Raw genomic sequence first — 19,953 nt, forward strand, 5'->3', positions numbered from 1 at the left:
AGCTTGCTAAAATCATGCACTTTTTGTAATTTATAGCTTGTGTTGGTTTGACCTTTTACATAGCTGTTATAGTTAAATGCATCATGCAAGCAAGTTTTCTCACTTTGCTGTGTTGTGTACAAAATTGCCTGCCCACCAAAGTAGGCCAGACCAAGACCTCTATACATTGTGCTGCTGCATAGATTGTTTCAGAGTAAAAATCACAGTTATTATTAGCACATAACCAGCTGTGCACAAGACTGCAGCCTTATTGGATGCACAAATTTGATCATCTAATTACTCTATTTTGAGGATGTGGCAGCCACTTATTAGCAAATACAACGCCACCAACTGTGATCTGAGACTGGCGTCCCCCGGTCAAGGATGTGGCTAGGACGTCTGTGTCTCTCATTCAAACTTTACCCTTGAGGCCAAGACAATGTTTGTGATTGCTTGAAGCGGGAACCTCAGAAGGCAGCAAGCGAGTTCGCAGTAATTGATTGTTCTGAAGGCCTGAGCTCTGCGTCGTAAACATAAGCCCCGCTGTGATGAAAAACGCAGCTGGAGACAATGCATTCAAATAACGCTCAATGCTTGGGCCCGAACACCCCATTTCTATGGCAACCGGCTCGTCACTGCTGTTAGTAGTCTAAACCCTGAGATAAACTGACAGTCACGTGTCTCCAGGCTAACTGTTGCTATACAAGCCTGTTGGTGTTCTAGGTTTATTTCTGTGTGGAGCTGCAAATAAGAGTCTAGAAAAATTTCCATGGAAACTGGAGTGCCGGGTAGTCACAGGAAGTGGTCTAAACACTCAGTCAATTCAAAGACTTATAAATGTCCCTGGAGAATACTTGTTGGAAATGTGGCCTGGCAGGTTGTGCACGTGCTTTGACATGTCTTCAAGTGGCGCGTATGCGGGCGACCCAAGTTACAGTAATTTCCCAATCCCACCCAGCACTCTCTCAACGTCATTTCCTGTCTCCTCTCTGACTGTCCGTCTCTTTATTTTCAGCCTTTTTGTCATTTTAAAATCCTGTTTAGACTCAAAAACACCTCTGGGTTTTTATTTATAGTACAGTAGGTGCATTAACTAGCTATCAACTTAACTGTAATGGCCAAATATACCTGAAATTGGTTTCTGCTAAATTCAAAATTAAAGAACTGCATCTCTGGCAGTTACTGAGTTTGACACTGAAATGTCTGAATTTCAATTGATAAACGAAAATATCTATCTATCTATCTATCTATCTATCTATCGTTCTATCTATCGTTCTATCTATCGTTCTATCTATCGTTCTATCTATCGTTCTATCTATCGTTCTATCTATCGTTCTATCTATCTATCTATCTATCTATCGTTCTATCTATCTATCGTTCTATCTATCTATCTATCTATCTATCTATCTATCTATCTATCTATCTATCTATCTATCTATCTATCTATCTATCTATCGTTCTATCTATCGTTCTATCTATCGTTCTATCTATCGTTCTATCTATCGTTCTATCATTCTATCTATCGTTCTATCTATCGTTCTATCTATCTATTGTTCTATCGTTCTATCTATCTATTGTTCTATCGTTCTATCTATCTATTGTTCTATCGTTCTATTTATCATTCTGTCTCCCTATCGTTCTGTCTATCTATCTATTGGTTTGTCTATCTCTAATATTGGTTTTCTACTTTAAAAAATGGGTAACACTTTAGAATAAGTAGTGATGCACCGAAATGAAAATTCTGCGCCGAAACCGAAACCGAAAATTTAGGATGCACTTGGCCGAAAACCGAAACTGAAGCCGAAAATGGCTTCTTTTAAAAACGTATATATATATTGCTTGGATTTAATGGATCTGAATTGAAAAATCACAATATAATAATCAAACTTTTATTAACAGTTACATAAAAAAACATAACATATTTTTTACAATAAATATAAATAATAATTATTCTTCAAGTTTTATGTTCCATCAAATAAAATTGTTTTTTAAAAATTGTGCAAAAAAATCCACAATTTTGGAGATTTTTGCAGAACAAATGTTACATATTGCAACTTTGGTGTCCTCTCGTATAGAGCTGTCACTTTTGTGAAAAAAAAATCCTGTTCGATTTTTGAGACATAGGCAAAGTGTTCATTGAATCGTTAGTAAATTGCCTATATTTGGCATTGATCCGTTTTTCAACGCCAAATATAGGCAAATCCACCGACAACTAAACAGGCATTAGGGCGAACGTAAAGAGGGCGCTTGAGACGCGCACAAGTCAGCAATGTGGACTGCCATATAACATCAATGAAAAACATTACTGAAGGCTACATTGATATTATGCACTAATAGGCTCTCTCTCTGTGTGTGTGTGTGTGTGTGTGTGTGTGTGTGTGTCAACCTGCAGTTGCTGTGTGACGTGCGTTCGCTGCGAGCGTATAGTGACGAGCTGGACGCGCTCCGAGAGAAGGCCGTTAAAATCGATTCCCTGTTTTCGTTTTCGAAACTTGTGTTGGTTGGTCCGATCGATTGTGCAGCTTTTGTGACAAGCTTTTTTTGATTGTGACAGCCCTTTGACATGCTTAATCTTTTATAGGCAGACGCGTGATAACAGCTCGACCGTGAGTGAAACCTAAGCACTTGCGCACGGATGGGAGGGGCGGGTGACATTCATTTTCGGTTTACGTTTTCGGCTGTTTTTTTTATTTCGGCCCAAAACCAATAATGCCATTTCGGCCGAAAATTTTCGGCGGCCGAAATTTCGGTGCACCCCTAAGAATAAGGTTCCATTAGTTAATGTTAGTTAACTGCTTTAGTTAACATGAACTAAGCAAGAACAATCCATCTACAGCATTTATTAATCTTAAAGGTCCCATGACATGGATTATTTCCTTTTCTTTAAATGCTTTTTAATGTTTCCTTAGGTGTACTTATATTGTTAGTATGATTTTTACATTTAAAATTTAAAAATAAAAAGCATTTTTATATCCTGATATTAGCCCTCTGGCTTGAATGCTCTGTTTGAAGGGGCGTGTCTGCTGTGAGACTCCGAGTAAACGACAACTGTTGTGATTGGCAGACATCTTTGCATTCGAAATGCATATTACATGTGGAACCCCTCTCAAATATATATATATATTTTTACTATTACAGCTGTCGAGATTAACGAATCGTGGAAGTGTTGATTATATAATTATTTTTTCGATATTTTCTCATCACATGAAAGGCTGTAGTGATGAGCATTGAGTAGAGAGAGTCTGTTTATCGCGTGAATGCAGTGATCTCGTCATTATTGCAATTCGTTTTCTCTCACAAAATGTTTTCACCACAACTAACAGCAAACACATGAATACACCACATGACTATAGTAAGAGCTTTGTTGTGCAGCATAACAGCGTCATTCATTGTAACGGCAGTTTAGGCAAGAGTGTAGATATACTCGCGATGTGTGACCGCTCCGAAAAAAAAGGGAGCGTTCTTTGATCGCTCTCTGTAGTTAAATCACAATTTAAATAACAGATTTGTTTCATGCTACTAAGAAAAACAACGTGAAGTTGATCGTTTAGTCACTGGCTTGATTCACTGATGCATAAACAGTATTAAACGATTTAGAAAGAAAGTCTGTGTGAACTTGAATAATTAGCTACACATCAGAAATCACTGATCACAGATCAGGCATTAATGAAAAGGGTTACTCACTGTTTGTGCCGGTGCTGTCGAATCCATATCATAAAAGACTGTTTGTAACACCTGTGCTAACATTGCGACTGAATTATATGTAAATATTTGGGCGGGCAAAGCAGAGAAAGGGGAGGTAACATTTCTCCTTATAACGTCACAAGGAGGAGATTCAAGATCAGCCCGGTTGAGCTTCCATTTTCTCAAAGGCAGAGAAAGATAGCAAAATCTCGATTTACACCGATTAAAATTTCTAGAAACTTGGGGACAATATACAGGCTAGGGGAACTCATATTAATGTTAAAAAACCTCAGAAAGTGAAATTTTCATGTCATAGGACTTTTAATGTTAATTTCAACATTTACCAATGCATTATTCAAATCAAATTTGAGCTCGTTAACATTAGTAAATGGACTGTGAATTAGCATGAACTAACAATGAATAACTATTTGCATTAACAAGGATTAATAACTACATTAATGTATTGTTCATTGTTTGTTCATGTTAATTAATGCATTAACTAACATTAACTAATGGAAACTAAAGTGTTACCAAAAATGTATGAATTTCATAAAATTTTACTTTCTTCAAAGTAAACTATTCAAATTGCAATTCTGCATATTTTTTGGTGTGTCAGTTCAAATTCAGGATTTGAGTTTGTGCACAGCCCTGGTTTTCAAACATTTCTTCTGTTTTCCGTGAACAGGAAGAGCAAAACAGAGGAAAGCCCAACTGGGAACACCTGAACGAAGACCTGCATGTCCTCATCACTGTGGAAGACTCTCAGAACCGTGCTGAGATCAAACTTAAGAGAGCCGTTGAGGAGGTCAAGAAACTCCTAGTCCCTGCGGTGAGTGATTTGTTTGTCTTTGATCTCTGTGTGTATTCTTTGAGTCTATATATATTTTTTAAGTGTCAAGTGGCAAAATCTGATTGATTCATCTCAACAAACAAGACTCATGGAAATGTTGTTTAGGCACTGATAAATGGTGCTATAAGGAAAACACGCATAATCGAAAGATCTGCGCACAGTAGTCTTCTGTTTCCTCGCTAGTCGCTCTGCATCCTCAGACAGGGTAGATGTGAGCAGGGAGCAGAGAACAGGGTTGCTTTCCTTCTTGAGTATAAGCCTGGAGCCATTGAGCACACATGACTTCAGATGTGCAAAGGTGAGCACCATAGGCACTTTTTTACTAGGCTTAATTACCTTTGCTTATAAATTAATGAGGAGCACAGGACTGAAGGGTCAAGACTCGGAAAAAAAACCCACAGGGGACAAATGGAAGTCTCAGCATTGCTCTGGGACACAGAGCTGAATGCCAATTAACCTTTAGGTCTTAAGGAAGTGACAGCAGGTTAGAAGGAAATGCCATTAGAAGCCTAGTGAGAATTGAGAGAATTGTTCTTTTTCTGTAGTGTTTTCCCCAATGATTTTTTTTTCATTGCAATATAGCTATGAAGCTATATAGATATAACATCATCCTCCCAAGGCTCTCTCTCGTCCGCCACACTTTTTTTTTTTTTTTTTTTACGAGGGAGCGCCAAAATTAAAATTAACTATCTTTCGCCTATCTTTCTTTCATTCTTTTTTCCGGTGGATTGTCTCATTTTGTTTGTGACACTGTACGCTGCAAAACCATGCCATTTTTTTACTACAAAGACGCAGTTTCCATAACGGACACAAACAGTTCTGTCGCTGAAGAACTGAAACGTAAACAAAGGAATTATGATCCATATTACAACCTTATTGCTTCGTTAGACTAAACGTGCTTCATGAGATGCCGTTCAGTGGACCCTTACCTTTCTAACTAAACCGGGATTTACAGCTGTAGTTGTGTTTATGACTCGTTATTACGACGGATCTGGTATGTACAGCGTTTCTAATGTTCATGTTTTTTATGTGTACTGCTTACACAAATGTAGCAAATACAGTCTTTATAAGCTTTCCATTGAAAAACAGTGATCTGTGGTTGATGCTTGAGGCTTAGATCTTTATAATGATACATAGTTTGTCAAGATTAAATTTTCCCGTTTCATTTAATCTATTCATAAACACTGACACGTGCAAGTTGAGAGACTTTCAGGATGAGGGCGTCGGGGTGCAGGCTAAGAGGTTTAACCTATTTGTTAATACAGTTTCCTTGTCCTGATTTTGTTTCATCTGACATTACAAAGTCGCCGCCACTTGTTTTTTTTATTTTTAATCCGTCATGGAGACATATTTCAGTCAATAAATGTTTGATAAAATATAGTCCAGCCCTACATTTCTTTTATTCTTGTTCAGTACCAGTAAAAAGTGTGTAACCCCTTTTACTGGTTTTCAACAAGAATGAAAAATGTATTATATATTATATATTTTCTTATTTATTGTTTCATTCTGAAATATATGACATAATTACAGATATAAAATGGTTTGCGAATCAATATTGTAATTGTTAACAAACTAAAACTGCTACTGAAACATTAATTAAAATGAAGCTGAAATAAAAATAGCTGTTAATAGTGTTCATTGTCTGTTTGATTTTGTCTTTAATTGATTTTCCATACATTTCTGCAATATGTACGTAGATTTAACTGACGGTCACCACTGATAAGCTATAACTAAATATATTGTAGAAACATAATTTTCTGTAAGGTTGCTTTGCAACGATTTGTATCGTGAAAAGCGCTATACAAATGGAATGAAAACAACTTCAAAAAAGTTACTTTACTTCTGTAAATAAGTTTAATTACCAAAATTGAAAAATTATTAATTGTAGAAATATAAAAAAATTAAAATACACATTCTAAAATCATGTAAAGTTAAACTAATTAAAATGAAAATATAAAATAAAAAACCTAATTTAATATATTAATAAATACTGTAATGCATATAAATACAGTATATATTAAAATTACACTGTTGCAAAATACATTTTGTGCCTTGTGTGCAATAAAGAAAAAATACTTTATTTCGTGGTATTTCTTATTGTGAACAACAGCTATTTACCGTAGAAAGCATAATAGAGTTAGTAGCGTGGGGAATTGGGGAAATTTGTGTAATTGTGGATTGCAATCCCTTCTCCTCTGTCTAAGAGAGAGGGCTTCTGGACTCCCTGTGGTGCTACCATGGTAACCCTCTTGGGATGCACTGATCCTTGATTGACAGTTGTGCCCTTTCTCTGCAATGGAATCCTGAATGGGGAATAAGCTCTTTAGAAAGTTTAGCACTGTTTACTCCAGGAAGCTCTCGTCTTGAAGGTAAACCCACTGCGGTTGTGTTTGTCTTCATCAAACCATCCAGGGGAAGAGTATTCCACTTTTTTCTGGTCATTGCCTACTTGTTCAAACCTCTGAGAAATAACTTTTTGTAATAGAATGATGTCTAAAGAAAATGTTTTTATATTTATTTTGAATTTATTCAGATTGGTTCTAGTCAATGTCATGAACTTATGCCACTGAAGACTTCTTTCACCATTATAATTTTACAAAATAATAAAGTGTAGTAAAACATTCTTGTAGTGTTTGTTTTCCAGCTCACTTCCCAAAATATTCGGAAGACATCTTTCCTCCTCAGAGAATAGAATCGGAAGTCTTTCTGTTCTAATATTGTTTCATTACTAAATTGAATGGTGACTAAACTAAAGCTATATATATGTGTGTGTGTGTGTATATATATATATATATATATATATATAATTTTTTTTTTTTTTTTTTTTTTTTTAATAATTTCTTTTTTTTACTTTTTTTCTACATCATTCATTGTGTAATGCCAGTTTATAAAAAGATCATTTACATACAGCACATACAGTTATAGACAGGTTTCTACTACTTTTTCATTTACATTTACATTTACATTACATTTATTCATTTAGCAGATGCTTTTATCCAAAGCGACTTACAGATGAGGACAGTGGAAGCAATCAAAAACAACAAAAAGAACAATGTTATATAAGTGCTATAACAAGTCTCAGTTAGGTTAACACAGCACATGTAACTTGGGATTTTAAATAATATAATAAATAAAAAGAAAACAGAATAAAAAAGAATAGAGCAAGCTAGTGTTAGAGGTCTTTATACACACACACACACACACACACACACACACACACATATACATATATAGACATATATATAGATAGATAGCTAGATAGACATATACATACATACACACACACATACACACAAACACAATTGCATAATAAATTAAAAGAAAATAGAATACAAAAAGATTAGAAAGGTAGATTTTTTTAAGAATAGAATTAGAATAGTGAGTGCTAAAGTTAGAGGGTCAAATAAAGATGGAAGAGATGTGTTTTAAGCCGATTCTTGAAGATGGCTAAGGACTCAGCTGTCCGGATAGAGTTGGGGAGGTCATTCCACCAGGAGGGAACATTTAATTTAAAAGTCCGTAAAAGTGACTTTGTGCTTTTTTGGGATGGCACAATCAAGCGACGTTCACTTGCTGAACGCAAGCTTCTAGAGGGCACATAAGTTTGAAGGAACAAATTTAGGTAAATGGTTGCAGAGCCAGTGGTAGTTTTGTAGGCAAACATCAATGCCTTGAATTTTATGCGAGCAGCTACTGGAAGCCAGTGCAAATTGATAAACCAGGGTTCCCGCGGGGTCTTAAAAAGCCTTAAAAGCATTGAATTTATTAATTTGGAAATAATACCTTAAAAAGACTTTAAAAAGTCTTGATTTTTGATGTCTGGGTCTTAAAAATTGTGCTGTATGTAACTTCTCTGTACTGTAATTTTCCTCAAAAGTTTCATTTGTCAACTACGTTTATTTTGATTAAATGACATAGTATAAATAAAGAGTGGCGGAACCAATAATTGAGAACGCAACGCAGCCCCGGGTCACAGTACAAAATACTGCGAACATGTTATGCCTTCAGTAAATGAAGATCACGTGCTACAGCACCACAACCATAGACTGCAAGTCTGCAACACAACACACAACACACAACACAGACCTCAAGCAACAAGCAAAGGAGAAGCGCGAAAAATCAAAGAAAATCTCAGCATTCCAGAGGAAAGGTTGACTGACGCCATTATATTTTTAACGTTTGATTTTACGTTAGCTAGCTACCAATTTCATTCTGAGGTTATGGGGAAATCTAAATTTAATGAAGCGTGGCTGGATAAAAACTCTTTTCGTCATTGGTTAAAACCAGTGGACAGCAACGTTTTTGAGGCTTTTTGCACCATATGCAAAAAAAAAAAGGATTCAGCTAGGTACAAATGGGAATGAAGGCATTAGAGTCTCATGTCTTCCAAGCACATGAACGCTCTCAATGGAAAAAAAACAAACTCCTTCCATCGCCTGCGTGTTTCAACCAACTAGTGTTAGCCAGCTAGCTGCTAATGTGCCTGAAGCGGCAGCAGGAGCCAATGTTAGCCAGCTTGTGCTAGCGCTGCAGACCCTCCAGCTTATGACCGCAACTAGAGTGGATTTGCACACAGCTTTTGAAAAAGTGAAAGTGACATTCAGCCAAGTATGGTGACCATACTCAGAATTCGTGCTCTGCATTTAACCCATCAGAAGTGCACACACACAGAGCAGTGAACACACACACACACACACACACTGTTAACACACACCCGGAGCAGTGGGCAGCCATTTATGCTCTGTACGCTCTGGCACGCCAACAATGAAAGCCGAGGTGTTGTGGACTCTTAACACAATCGCTAAACACCAGTCCTACAATGGAAATGAGGGTATCTCAGAGCTTTTCAAATGCATGTTCCCTGACTCTGACATCGCTAAAACGTTTACTTGCGGTCACGATAAAAGAGAAGTTGACGGAACTGGCTGTCTTTGATAAAGAGATTGCTGCCCTGAGTGAAGAGCCAAGGAATTGACTGTTTCTTAGTTTATTGTCGAGTTCTGATTTTCAATGTTTATTGTTCAGGGGTCTCTCAGTTCCCCATATTCCCAGCATGGAATAATTAGCTAGCTAATGTTAAAAAACAACTTAACATTGTTCGGCAAACTTTCTTGTAGCCTACTGAAATGTTTTTATTTTTCACACCTGCTTGGCTTATCTTTTACCCATTCCACATTTGGAAAATAAATGAACACAAGTTCAAGGATTTTGTTTTTCTTTGCTGGTAGGGACGTGAAATAGGTATTAATTTTTTATATAAATGGTCTTAAAAAGACTTGAATTTAACTTGAAGAAACCTGTAGGAACCCTGATAAACAGAGGTGTGACGTGTATCCTTTTTGGCTCATTAAAAATTAATCTTGCTGCCGCATTCTGGATTAATTGTAAAGGTTTGATAGAACTGGCTGGAAGACCTGCCAAGAGGGCATTGCAATAGTCCAGCCTGGACAGAACAAGAGCTTGAACAAGGAGTTGTGCAGCATGTTCTGAAAGAAAGGGCTTGATCTTCTTGATGTTGAATAAAGCAAATCTGCAGGATCGGACCGTTTTAGCAATGTGGTCTGAGAAAGTCAGTTGATCATCAATCATAACTCCAAGGCTTCTAGCTGTTTGCTGGAATCACAAGAAGTTCTGTCTTGGCAAGGTTGAGTTGAAGGTGATGGTCCATCATCCAGCAAGGAATGACTGTTAGACAAGCTGAGATGCGAAAAGCTACCGTCGGATCATCAGGATGGAATGAGAGGTAGAGTTGAGCAGTATTCACCAATATTCCTTCTAAAAGCTAAAGGGAAAGATGTGAAGTCGACTAGAATAATTCTCATTTCATGCTGTTGTTGCCAAATTCAACCATTCTTTAAACAATAGAATTATTATAAATATTTAAATATATTTTCCCTAACACATAGTCTGACCTAGGGGCTGATTTTCACTAGCTTCAGTCATTTGGCTGGCAGACACACACACATATACACACACTGATCCTTGTTTGAAAAGCCCCGCTTTTCTTTCGCTTCTCTGCTTGCTGACATAGTTCATGTTATTCTGTGGACTGTCTGCCGTGCCCCTCCCTGACCTGCTCTGAACTGTCTGGGAGCTTGATGAAAATCCAAACTTAGTTGTTGATCTTTTCTCTCTTTTGGGCTTACATTTTTATACTGTTGCTGTTAACCCAGTGCATTTACATCTATCACATCTGCAGATAAATCACTAGGAGATATACAATGGTTTAGATCAGTGTGTGTTTGTTTGAACTTTTTGACTCCAAAGCTTCCTGTAGTCTACATTATTCATAGGCCTCATAACTTGCCCAGTTGTTTATTATTTTACTCAATAAGATCAATAATAAGAAGAAATTACTAAATTACTGCCTGATAATCAAAATTACTTCATGATAATTTTTTGAGAGCTTGCTTGGCATAACAAAAAAAAGGGTAAATTAATTTTAAATATGTATTTTAAATATTTATATTGTAAAAAATATATCATTATATATTTGCTAAGATTAGTCTAATACTAATTAATGTATTCTGACTTATTTACACTCTTAAAAAGTTTGATTCCCATGTTAAATATGACCGAAGTACCAAAAAGCCAGTTGGATGTATGAAGAAGTATTTCTGTGCCGAAGATACTCCTTCAGGGTTCATATAAGTTTCAGAAAGTTATTTTCATGTTTGGCCATAAAGGGCGGGATTTCTAGTATGGGCACTTCTCCAGGAAGAGCACACGTACACATCAACCAGAGTGAGAGCAAGAGCACGGCCATCAACGTGATTCATTCGGTAACTTGTTAGCCATAGTTAATTTAAGCTAAGGAAGTTTTAGTCCCCACTTTGTTGACATCACAATTTGCAGACGATCGCTTGGCAAAAGCTGTGCATACTCGTGACTCTTAAGCTCCGCCCACAGCATGCCTTTAGGAGCTCGACTGTTTTCCGAGAGAAGCATAAAGCTGTTTTCCACTTTGAGGTGTGCTGAAGGCCCCCTGCTTGAGAACCATTGGTTCATATGGACCACTTCATCATAAATTGACAAAACGGTGTCCACTCCAGAGGAAGTGAACTGTATAAGGGGGAAAACAGCTTGTAGGTTCAGCTGATGGAAAACGGAGAGTGTTGAGAAGCGCTGATCCCAGCACCTGCTGTTCAGAGTAATAAGATCTGTTTCTTTAACCTCCTGCTCCTTGGGCCTAGCTTGTTTTAACAGTGGCAGAGTAAATCATCTGCTAGCTGTTAGCAAGTGTGAAACATTAGCTTCCCTGCACCACTGCACTGCCTTCTCAAACATTTTAGCTGACAAAAAATTTCAGTTGAGCTTTTTAAGTAAGCTAATAAGTGTTAAATGATTCCTAACAGCTTTTTTTCCTGTGTGTGTGCAGGCCGAAGGTGAAGACAGCTTGAAAAAGATGCAGCTGATGGAGCTGGCCATTCTCAACGGCACTTACAGAGACGCCAATATCAAGTCACGTAAGAATGACATTATCAAACTAGAGCTGAAACAACGAATCGATTTAATCGATAAAAATCGATTATTGAAATAGTTGTCAACTAATTTAGTCATCGATTCGTTGCTAAATAACTTTTATTTGCCATAAGCGGCTCATTTCGTGCATATTTCAAATCTGCGGTGACCAAAGTGTGGCAGTAATGAGCCATCGGAGGTTTTACTCAGCCAGTACAGACGGAGAAGTAGCGAATAGCCAATAGCTGGCCTCGTTTTATGTCACGTGCTTCCCGAACAGCGTCTCTGCAGCATTTAGCGGGATGTGGGAGACTGGGAGTACTTTACTTTGAGCCTTCAAAAAAGAAGAGTAACCTGTAAACTCTGCACTACTGAACTGTTTAAGGGGACGTTCACATATCGCGTCTTTTGCGCGCTCAAGTTCGTTATTTCCAACACCGCACCGCATCGAGTTAAAAACATCTCAACTTTTCAGAATGCTGCAAGCGCATCGCGGGTCATGTGACAAGAACTAACCAATCAGCTTCATCCTTTCCCGTAACAACGTTAAAAGCTCAGTCAAGATGAAAGGAACAGCTGATCATAGTTGTATATGGATTTCCATTTTGAAATAAATTTAGTAGCAGAGCTACTGCAAGTGATTTTTTTGAGCTGCAAATCCATTTATCCTTTGCTGAAATTTCCGCGTCTTCAAGGAGAGAGCACGTAATGGTTGCTTATCAAAGGCAGACGCCTCAGGGGCGCTTCTGCCCGAGCGCTTTGGAAAGAAGGAGAAAGCGCCACGCGTTTTTAGGCACGATATGTGAACGGCCCCTAAGACTTTTATTTGTGCAGATTCTCCAGTACAATGTTGTTTGCAAATGTTTAGTCGTAAAAGCTGATAACATTGCTTTTTAACTTTTTGAAATGTAAGTCAAGGTAGATTGATTAGCCCCTTGATTTCTCCCCCCCCCCCCTCATATCTTTGTGCATCTTGTTCTGTTTAGCAGCCTTAGCCTTCTCCCTGGCCGCCACAGCACAAGCTCCCCGCATCATCACCGGCCACTCCCCGGTGATGCCCACTGCGGCACTGCGAACACCTGCACCCGCCGCACCCACCCTCATGCCCCTCATCCGGCAGATCCAGACCTCTGCCATCATGCCCACAGGCACGCCCCATCCTGCCCTCGTACCCCAGACCCCTGAGTCAGGCATCATCTATGCACCCTACGATTACCCCTACACCCTCGCCCCAACCTCCATTCTTGAATATCCTATTGACTCAAGTGGTGTTTTAGGTAAGACATTTGATTATTTGTTTGTCTTACAGATTATGCATTTAACACAATTTGGTGTTAAGGTTGGATAGTATGATAAATTAATAAAAAAAATTTTTTTGTAATAATAATGTCGTTTATTTCATAAAATATATATTTTATTTATTATCTTGCATGTTTTATTTGTTTTTTTGTATGTAAATATACCGCCCATCCTTGACACGATTTGTCCTCTTTTGCTCCGAGATCCAGGAGACTAACTCCATCATTCTGTCTTGTCCTTGTAGGTATGGCTTTCCCGACAAAAGGCTAGTAATGCTCAGGGGTTTAACACAGTCCTCAGCCCATACGTGTGTTAAAAATGCTTTGCTTTTCAGCTGCCTTGGAACAAAAAACAGACAAAAGAACAAATGAAGAAACTGATTTTTATAAGAAACAAAAGACTAAAGATCATTACTACTCATGTTTACACTGGTCTTAACTGTTTTGTTGACTTATTCATAGATTAAAAATTTATATTTTCAGATAAATACTGATAAGTAAGCCTGATTACATTCCTCTGTTTGAAAAGTAATCTATATTTGTTTAGTAATCTATATTTGTTTTTCATACAACTGTATCTTTAGATATTTAGAGAGCGATCAGTATTATTGCTAATATAAAATGCTTGTGAAAAACTTTCTCCATGAAATAGCCTGCAGTGAATTCATACTATCTGAGGCATCTAGTGTGCTGAAAGGAATACAAGGGCTCTATAGTCATTGTAAAAAATTGTCAAGAGCATAAAAAAAAATACCATTTGTGTTTTTATTAAAATGCAACAAATTTACTGGGAAATTGAGAAAGGGCAATAACATATGATGTGATTTCACTATAACAGGGCCCTGGAGAAAAGGTCACTTGTGCCTTGTAATTTGGTTTTACAAGCCTCGTTTGTGAAACAATGTTGTGTAAAGTGTAGTTTTAATGTATTTTGATGAATAATCTGGTAATTCTTGTTTTGTTGGCAATGTTGCGCTCTGAGCAGGTGCAGTGACTACTAAAGTACGAAGGCAGGATATGCGCGTCCATCCTTACCAAAGGGTAGTGACCGCAGAACGAGGTTAGTTTAGCTCCAGTGTTTAAACTGTGCTCTGTATATATGTATGTGTGTGTGTGTGTGTTGAGCTTCTTCAGTATGCTGAATACACTTTCTTTTTCATTGCATCTCACTCAGTAAAAACAGAGGGATCGTTTTAGTCACTTCTAACCTGCCAAACAAAAAGCATCATTTGAGATTTCAGTGTTGCTGTTATCAGGTATAGTACATGCCAGTCATACTGTGCAGGGTTCATTTACTCACTAAACCTGCCAACCTAGAAATGCATTGAAACTGTAGGTGTTATCAGCATACTTGTATTATATTTAGAGCATGTTTTGGGGGTCACTGAAGCAAAGGTAAAAAGAATTGGAATACTGTTACAAAAGAAAATTCTAAATGATTTACAGGAGGTTACAACATCCTGTGATTACTAAAGACAACATTCCAAATTCTGAGATTTAAGCTCTGTTCCAGAATCTAGTGAGCTGCCTTCTAAGACGGCATCCTAACTGCCATGGAACCTTGTTAATGTACAATTTCATAACCAACACAAAACATCAGTGGCATTCCACACAGTTGATTTCAAGTTTGAGGTTAGCGTGTTGCAAGTGTACAATTTCTTTATCAGTATTTGTCAGTAATGACAAGAATGCAACATCATAATGCATTTTGAAATAGCCTTTTCTGTGAAAGAAGCATAATATATGCTACCTTAGACTAAACTGAGGTAAAACAAGCCTTCATATTGGAAGGTGCCCTAAAAATACTGTCTCTGTAGGAAACCCACCAGGTTTTGGAACTGACTGTTAGTTTGATCTGATAACTTCAGCACTTAAATGCGTTGTATATTGAGACAAACATGACCTGAAGCTTAGTGGATGTATGTAGATGAAAACCAGCTATTGGGATAGTGTTAGAACCACTTTGGAGCAAAATTGACTGTCCACTGTGCTACATTACACTGATGACGTTGTGGTGGCCTTCAGGCTCCTAGTCAATGAACGGTAATGGAGCTCACCTGTTCGTTTGCTTCTGTTTATTCCTTCACTTGTCATTCCTTTGATACCCTTTCTCAGTTTTTGTGTATTTTCAGATAATTTTATGTTGCTTAAGTACATTAGTGTCCCATTTAAATCTACTCTCCCATTCTGATCCATTGAAACATTGTTTCGGCAGCTTTCAAAGAAAAGTTTTAAGTTTTTACTTTCTGAATAATAGAACTCTATTTTACTCTGTCTCATCTTATATAATAAAACAATCACCTTATTTATGGTTCAGCCTGGCCAGACCAGCATACATAAAGTTGAGAAGGTGGTGCAATGCTGGTTTTCCCCAATTTATGATACAGATGTATACTTAAACATATGAATTGCAATACTGTGTTATTTCAGGCCTGTTATAAGCTGTAACTCATTACAGAAGATACTTTGACTTCTGCAAATCCAGATTTTTTTTTCATAATCTTGAGTGCGTGTACTGTTTGGAATCTTTTCTCATTTGACATATTTTATTTATACCTATTTACTGCAATTTTTATGTGTAGATCAGTTGTCGTTTAGGTTAAAAGTTATCATTTTTGGCCAGGGTCATTGAGCATATTCATCTCAAAATCTTTCAAATGCCTTAAATGGTAATAACCTGGATCTAAGGGAATTACAGTGCCAGCTTCTAAAGTCCGCTGTAATGAAACCGATTTAATCTCATATTACAAATACGTGGATGTGCCAAAACTGTACATATAATAACTATGACTCCTGAAAAAACTGAAAATGTGAGAATCTACTGATCAATATAAGTGAATTTCACACCCATAAGACTTTAACATGTCATAATTTAATAGACCTATACAACTGACCAGTTTAATGCATAACAATTGTGAAATTGCACAAAAAGTCCAAACTGTCTCATGTGGCTTACTGCCCACAGCCTCAGAAAGATCTCTGAGAATTTGTTAAGATTCCTCAGCTTGGAAAATAGCCTTGAATGAAAGGCATTGGATGAAATATTCCAAGCACCCGGCTTCGGCAGTGTCACACAAGATAGGCTAGACAATTATGAAGGTTAGGACTTGTTTGAGAGTGTAAGTCATCATATGCACTGCCCTTTGAAAATAGTTTCTTATGTTCGGTGCATAATCAGAGCATTATAATGTGCTTATGATCCCTTAAACTCCCCATTCAAGAAATTCCTCATCATAAAAATATGGCACAAGTATTTTGCACTGAAGATTTTAAATCACCAGCTCCTAATCTGCGATACTCAGACAGAGCAAAGTGAAACAAGAAAAAAACTAAACGGCAAAACCTCATGGGATGTTAGGATGTTTATCAAAGCAGGACGGTCACACACTGTATCTGCCTGTTAGCACAAGAACAACAGATGAACTGAAGAAATATTCAATTTTTGGTTTGTTTGTTTCTTGTTTGTTGTTTTGCAGTAAGCTTCTTTTGAATTTTGTGTCAAATGTATGGAAAAGAACAGTTATCGTCTGTGCTCTTTTTAAGATGAGTTTATGAAAGCAATATGTTTAACTATAAAACAAGAACATTTATGAAATTCTATTGTATTTGTAAATGAATAGGGAATTTATACTAGTGCACATTAGAGATCCATGTCATGTTATTATTTTTTTATCTTTTCCATAAGGGGTACATTTTGTTTTTAGGATGTCGTATTTATGACTGTCTTGCTACACTGTTATAGGTTTGCGAAACAAGTAGATTTGTCTTTCTAATTGTTTTCTTGTGTTGTTGTAGCCCTAAATTTCAGCCGATATGCTTTCGTATCATTCTTGTTGGATTAGCATTCTGTATTTTTGTAAATAGTCCAATTTTAAAGGCAATAAAAGTTGAGTTTAAAAAACCACCAAACGTTCTGTACTGTCTAGAAATCTTTTGATTTAGCCTGTCATTCTTTGGTTTTACTTCTCTCGTCACATCTCTGTAACTACTCATGAATCCATATCATTATCACTAGCAGCTTTGTGGCTTTGTATTGAAGCAGCACTCTAATGCTTAATAGCAGTCAGAGGATCGTTCTTCTAAAAATGTGCATCTTTTAATCCAGGATTGATGCCTTGTCGGTTGATGACGGTTTTTCCAAATACCCAAACTCTGTTGACTGCTACTAACTATTAAGTGCTGTTAGTTTAATTCGTAATGACTCTATAATTGATTTGCCTCTTTGCTTCTTTAACCATTTTCACCTGGGAGATGGGTTCTGGAGTTAAATCATGAGGCTCTCATGATTTTGCTGTGTTAATGTAGACGTTGGGCAGTTTTTCTCTTACAGTAGCTGGAATTAGTAATGTCATATTGTCATCCAACCGTCACTAGCTGAAACTAATCTCCTTCTCTATCTTTTTTTCTTATGTGTCCTTTTATTTTTTTCCGTTTCCCCTCTGTCTGTCTATTTTTGATTTTTATTTTTCTCTAACTACCCAGCCGTCACTGGCAACTAACCAATGACCCTCTGAACCCTTCACCCAATGATGACCTGACCATTGCCTGCCTGCTGACCAGTTCTCTGGCTCTCGTCCTTCGCTTCTATGTTTTGGCGGCCTGCTGGTGAGCCCCAGAAGCAGCTTTAATTCACTTAACACAGCCGAGAAGCCGTGATGGCCCCACGCCACGACCCGCAGAACAGAATCGTTCCCCTTCTCAAACTGAGGACCTCCTTGGTCAGGTGACCTGGGCTTCCCAGCCTGCACTGAAATGTCATAAAGCAATAACGCTGTGTGGGAGACACCTGAAATCCTACGGTTAGCCTTTCACATACACACACTGAATAAACAAATCTTTATTGGTTTCATAACAATTAAGCATAATATTCTATATAACACTCTAAGTTTGTGCACTGCAGTTCTCATGCCATCCTGAAGAGTTATTTTAAAACCGATTTATCGGTCCAAATGTCCATAAGGGATGTAAAAGCCATGCTTGCCTACCAGCGTTTTCTTCAGAGAGCTGTCGAAAAGTGAGCAAGTGTGCAAACACTGAACATCGACTGATATCTTTTTGATACGAGGGTGCTGCACAGGAAACGAATATATATTTTTCAAAGGTCATCTTTTTTGTAATAAAAAAACAAAGCAGTATTGTCAAAATGTGATGAACACAAGACAACATTTTTGAGACCAAAACAGTGTCTTTTTTTAATAATAAAAAAACAAACCAGTGCCTTATTTTACACAATATCATCAATTATGAATAAGTATGAATGTCCATCAATGTGTTATATGCCAACATATCAGGTATTTTTATTCAATTCCTCTTTATTCATGAAAACAAGAGGTGTACAGAACAACGTTCCAGGCGTTACTCAAAAACTACATTTTTTATGTGCAGTTTCTCATTTTTATTTACAAGTAATGATTGAGTTTTACCCTGTCACACTACATTAGATGGTAATTGAGCCTGTTTGTAGTTGATGATATATATGTACAAGCTCTCTAATATGTTTGTAGATCCATTACTATATCTGATACACAGCAATGAAGCAACCAACAGTTACTGGTCACTATTTCCATATTTTTAGTCTGCTTATATCTCAAGAAGCATTTATTCCATTCATCAGGATGAATATTATAAAGGTTTGGGGTTAATTAGTACAGAGCTCATTTTATTCCTTTTGAAGAATTGAAGTGTACTAGAAGAGCAAGTTTGTATGCAGACGCATCACGTCTCTCCATACCTTCCTATGCAAATGATTTTCAGTTTTATTAAATTTCCTTCAGTTGGTCTTCCAGTTAAAATGTCAGACCATTTCAGTGCTGAAGAACAAGACTAAAAGCATATTAACAAATTATAATTACATTTTGTTATTTGGTTATCAGAATCGGATTTTGAGAAGATGCATCTCCTTTTGTATTTATGCGGAGCAAATGCAATACTTTTTAGACGTTTGAGGCTGTGATGCAGTTGCATGTCATTTTTTTTTTTTTTTTTTATTAACCTGGAAATTGCTAAAGTAAAAATCCTGCAAATACATTTAATGGATGGAAATTGTTTTTACAAGGATCTCTCATCCTGTCAGATTGACTAGAAACTGGAGTTGTTTGTTAATGTGTGTTTTTTTTTTTTTTTTTTGGTTTAGTATTTGCTTTCCATGCAGTATTAATATAGACAGTGTCATTATGTGTTGTGTTTATGGGTGATTGTGTGAGTGACTGTTTGTGTATTGTATATGCCAATGAACTGCAACTCTCCGTTAAAGCTTATTTTTGTTGTCTTTTTTTTCTCCGCAATCCCAAGCAGCTCTCTGCACACAGTCCTATTTATAACCATTGTAACATTTTATAATGTATTTTTCTATCATGTTTTGTATGTGAGAAATAACATTAAATCACATTTCCAGATATGAACAGTATGCCTTATTACACAAAAATTGAAATGAGAGAGTTGATGGAAAATTGAAAAACTTATTTGAACAACAATATCATTTGGTTTAAACCTCGCTCTGAGCAAGTTTTAAAGTGGTTTTTATTTGCTGGGGTGTTGGGTTTGTCATTCTTGCTTTGCCTCTGTGTCTTTTCATGTAAATTGTAAGCTATTAACCATTTCTAGTTATATAATTTAATTAATCATTTCTTGTCGATTGTACTAACATTTGATGATTGATTTCTATTCATTAACCCTGTCAAC

The 19,953-nt window shown here is 37.0% G+C and overlaps 1 protein-coding gene across 4 annotated transcripts in view; it reads left to right on the forward strand.

Annotated features, from left to right (window-relative positions):
• The window catches only part of qki2 (QKI, KH domain containing, RNA binding 2), a 43,035-nt gene extending 23,362 nt beyond the window's left edge, over window positions 1-19,673 (forward strand). Inside the window, exons 4-8 of one of the 4 annotated variants that reach the window (XR_009426375.1) lie at window positions 4,349-4,492; window positions 11,892-11,979; window positions 12,961-13,251; window positions 13,518-14,332; window positions 17,755-19,673. Coding sequence is in view for 3 of the 4 variants with exons in the window: in XM_059532650.1 (XP_059388633.1) it covers window positions 4,349-4,492; window positions 11,892-11,979; window positions 12,961-13,251; window positions 14,258-14,332; window positions 17,755-17,771 (615 nt within the window). In the remaining variant the exon portion in view is untranslated. Of the gene's footprint in view, window positions 1-4,348; window positions 4,493-11,891; window positions 11,980-12,960; window positions 13,252-13,517; window positions 14,333-17,754 lie in introns of those variants that run through there. The other 3 variants (XM_059532651.1, XM_059532650.1, XM_059532652.1) reach the window with 3 other exon arrangements.
• Window positions 19,674-19,953: the final 280 nt, after the last annotated feature.

Source organism: Carassius carassius, chromosome 40, assembly GCF_963082965.1.
Source record: "Carassius carassius chromosome 40, fCarCar2.1, whole genome shotgun sequence".
Lineage (NCBI taxonomy): Eukaryota > Metazoa > Chordata > Actinopteri > Cypriniformes > Cyprinidae > Carassius > Carassius carassius.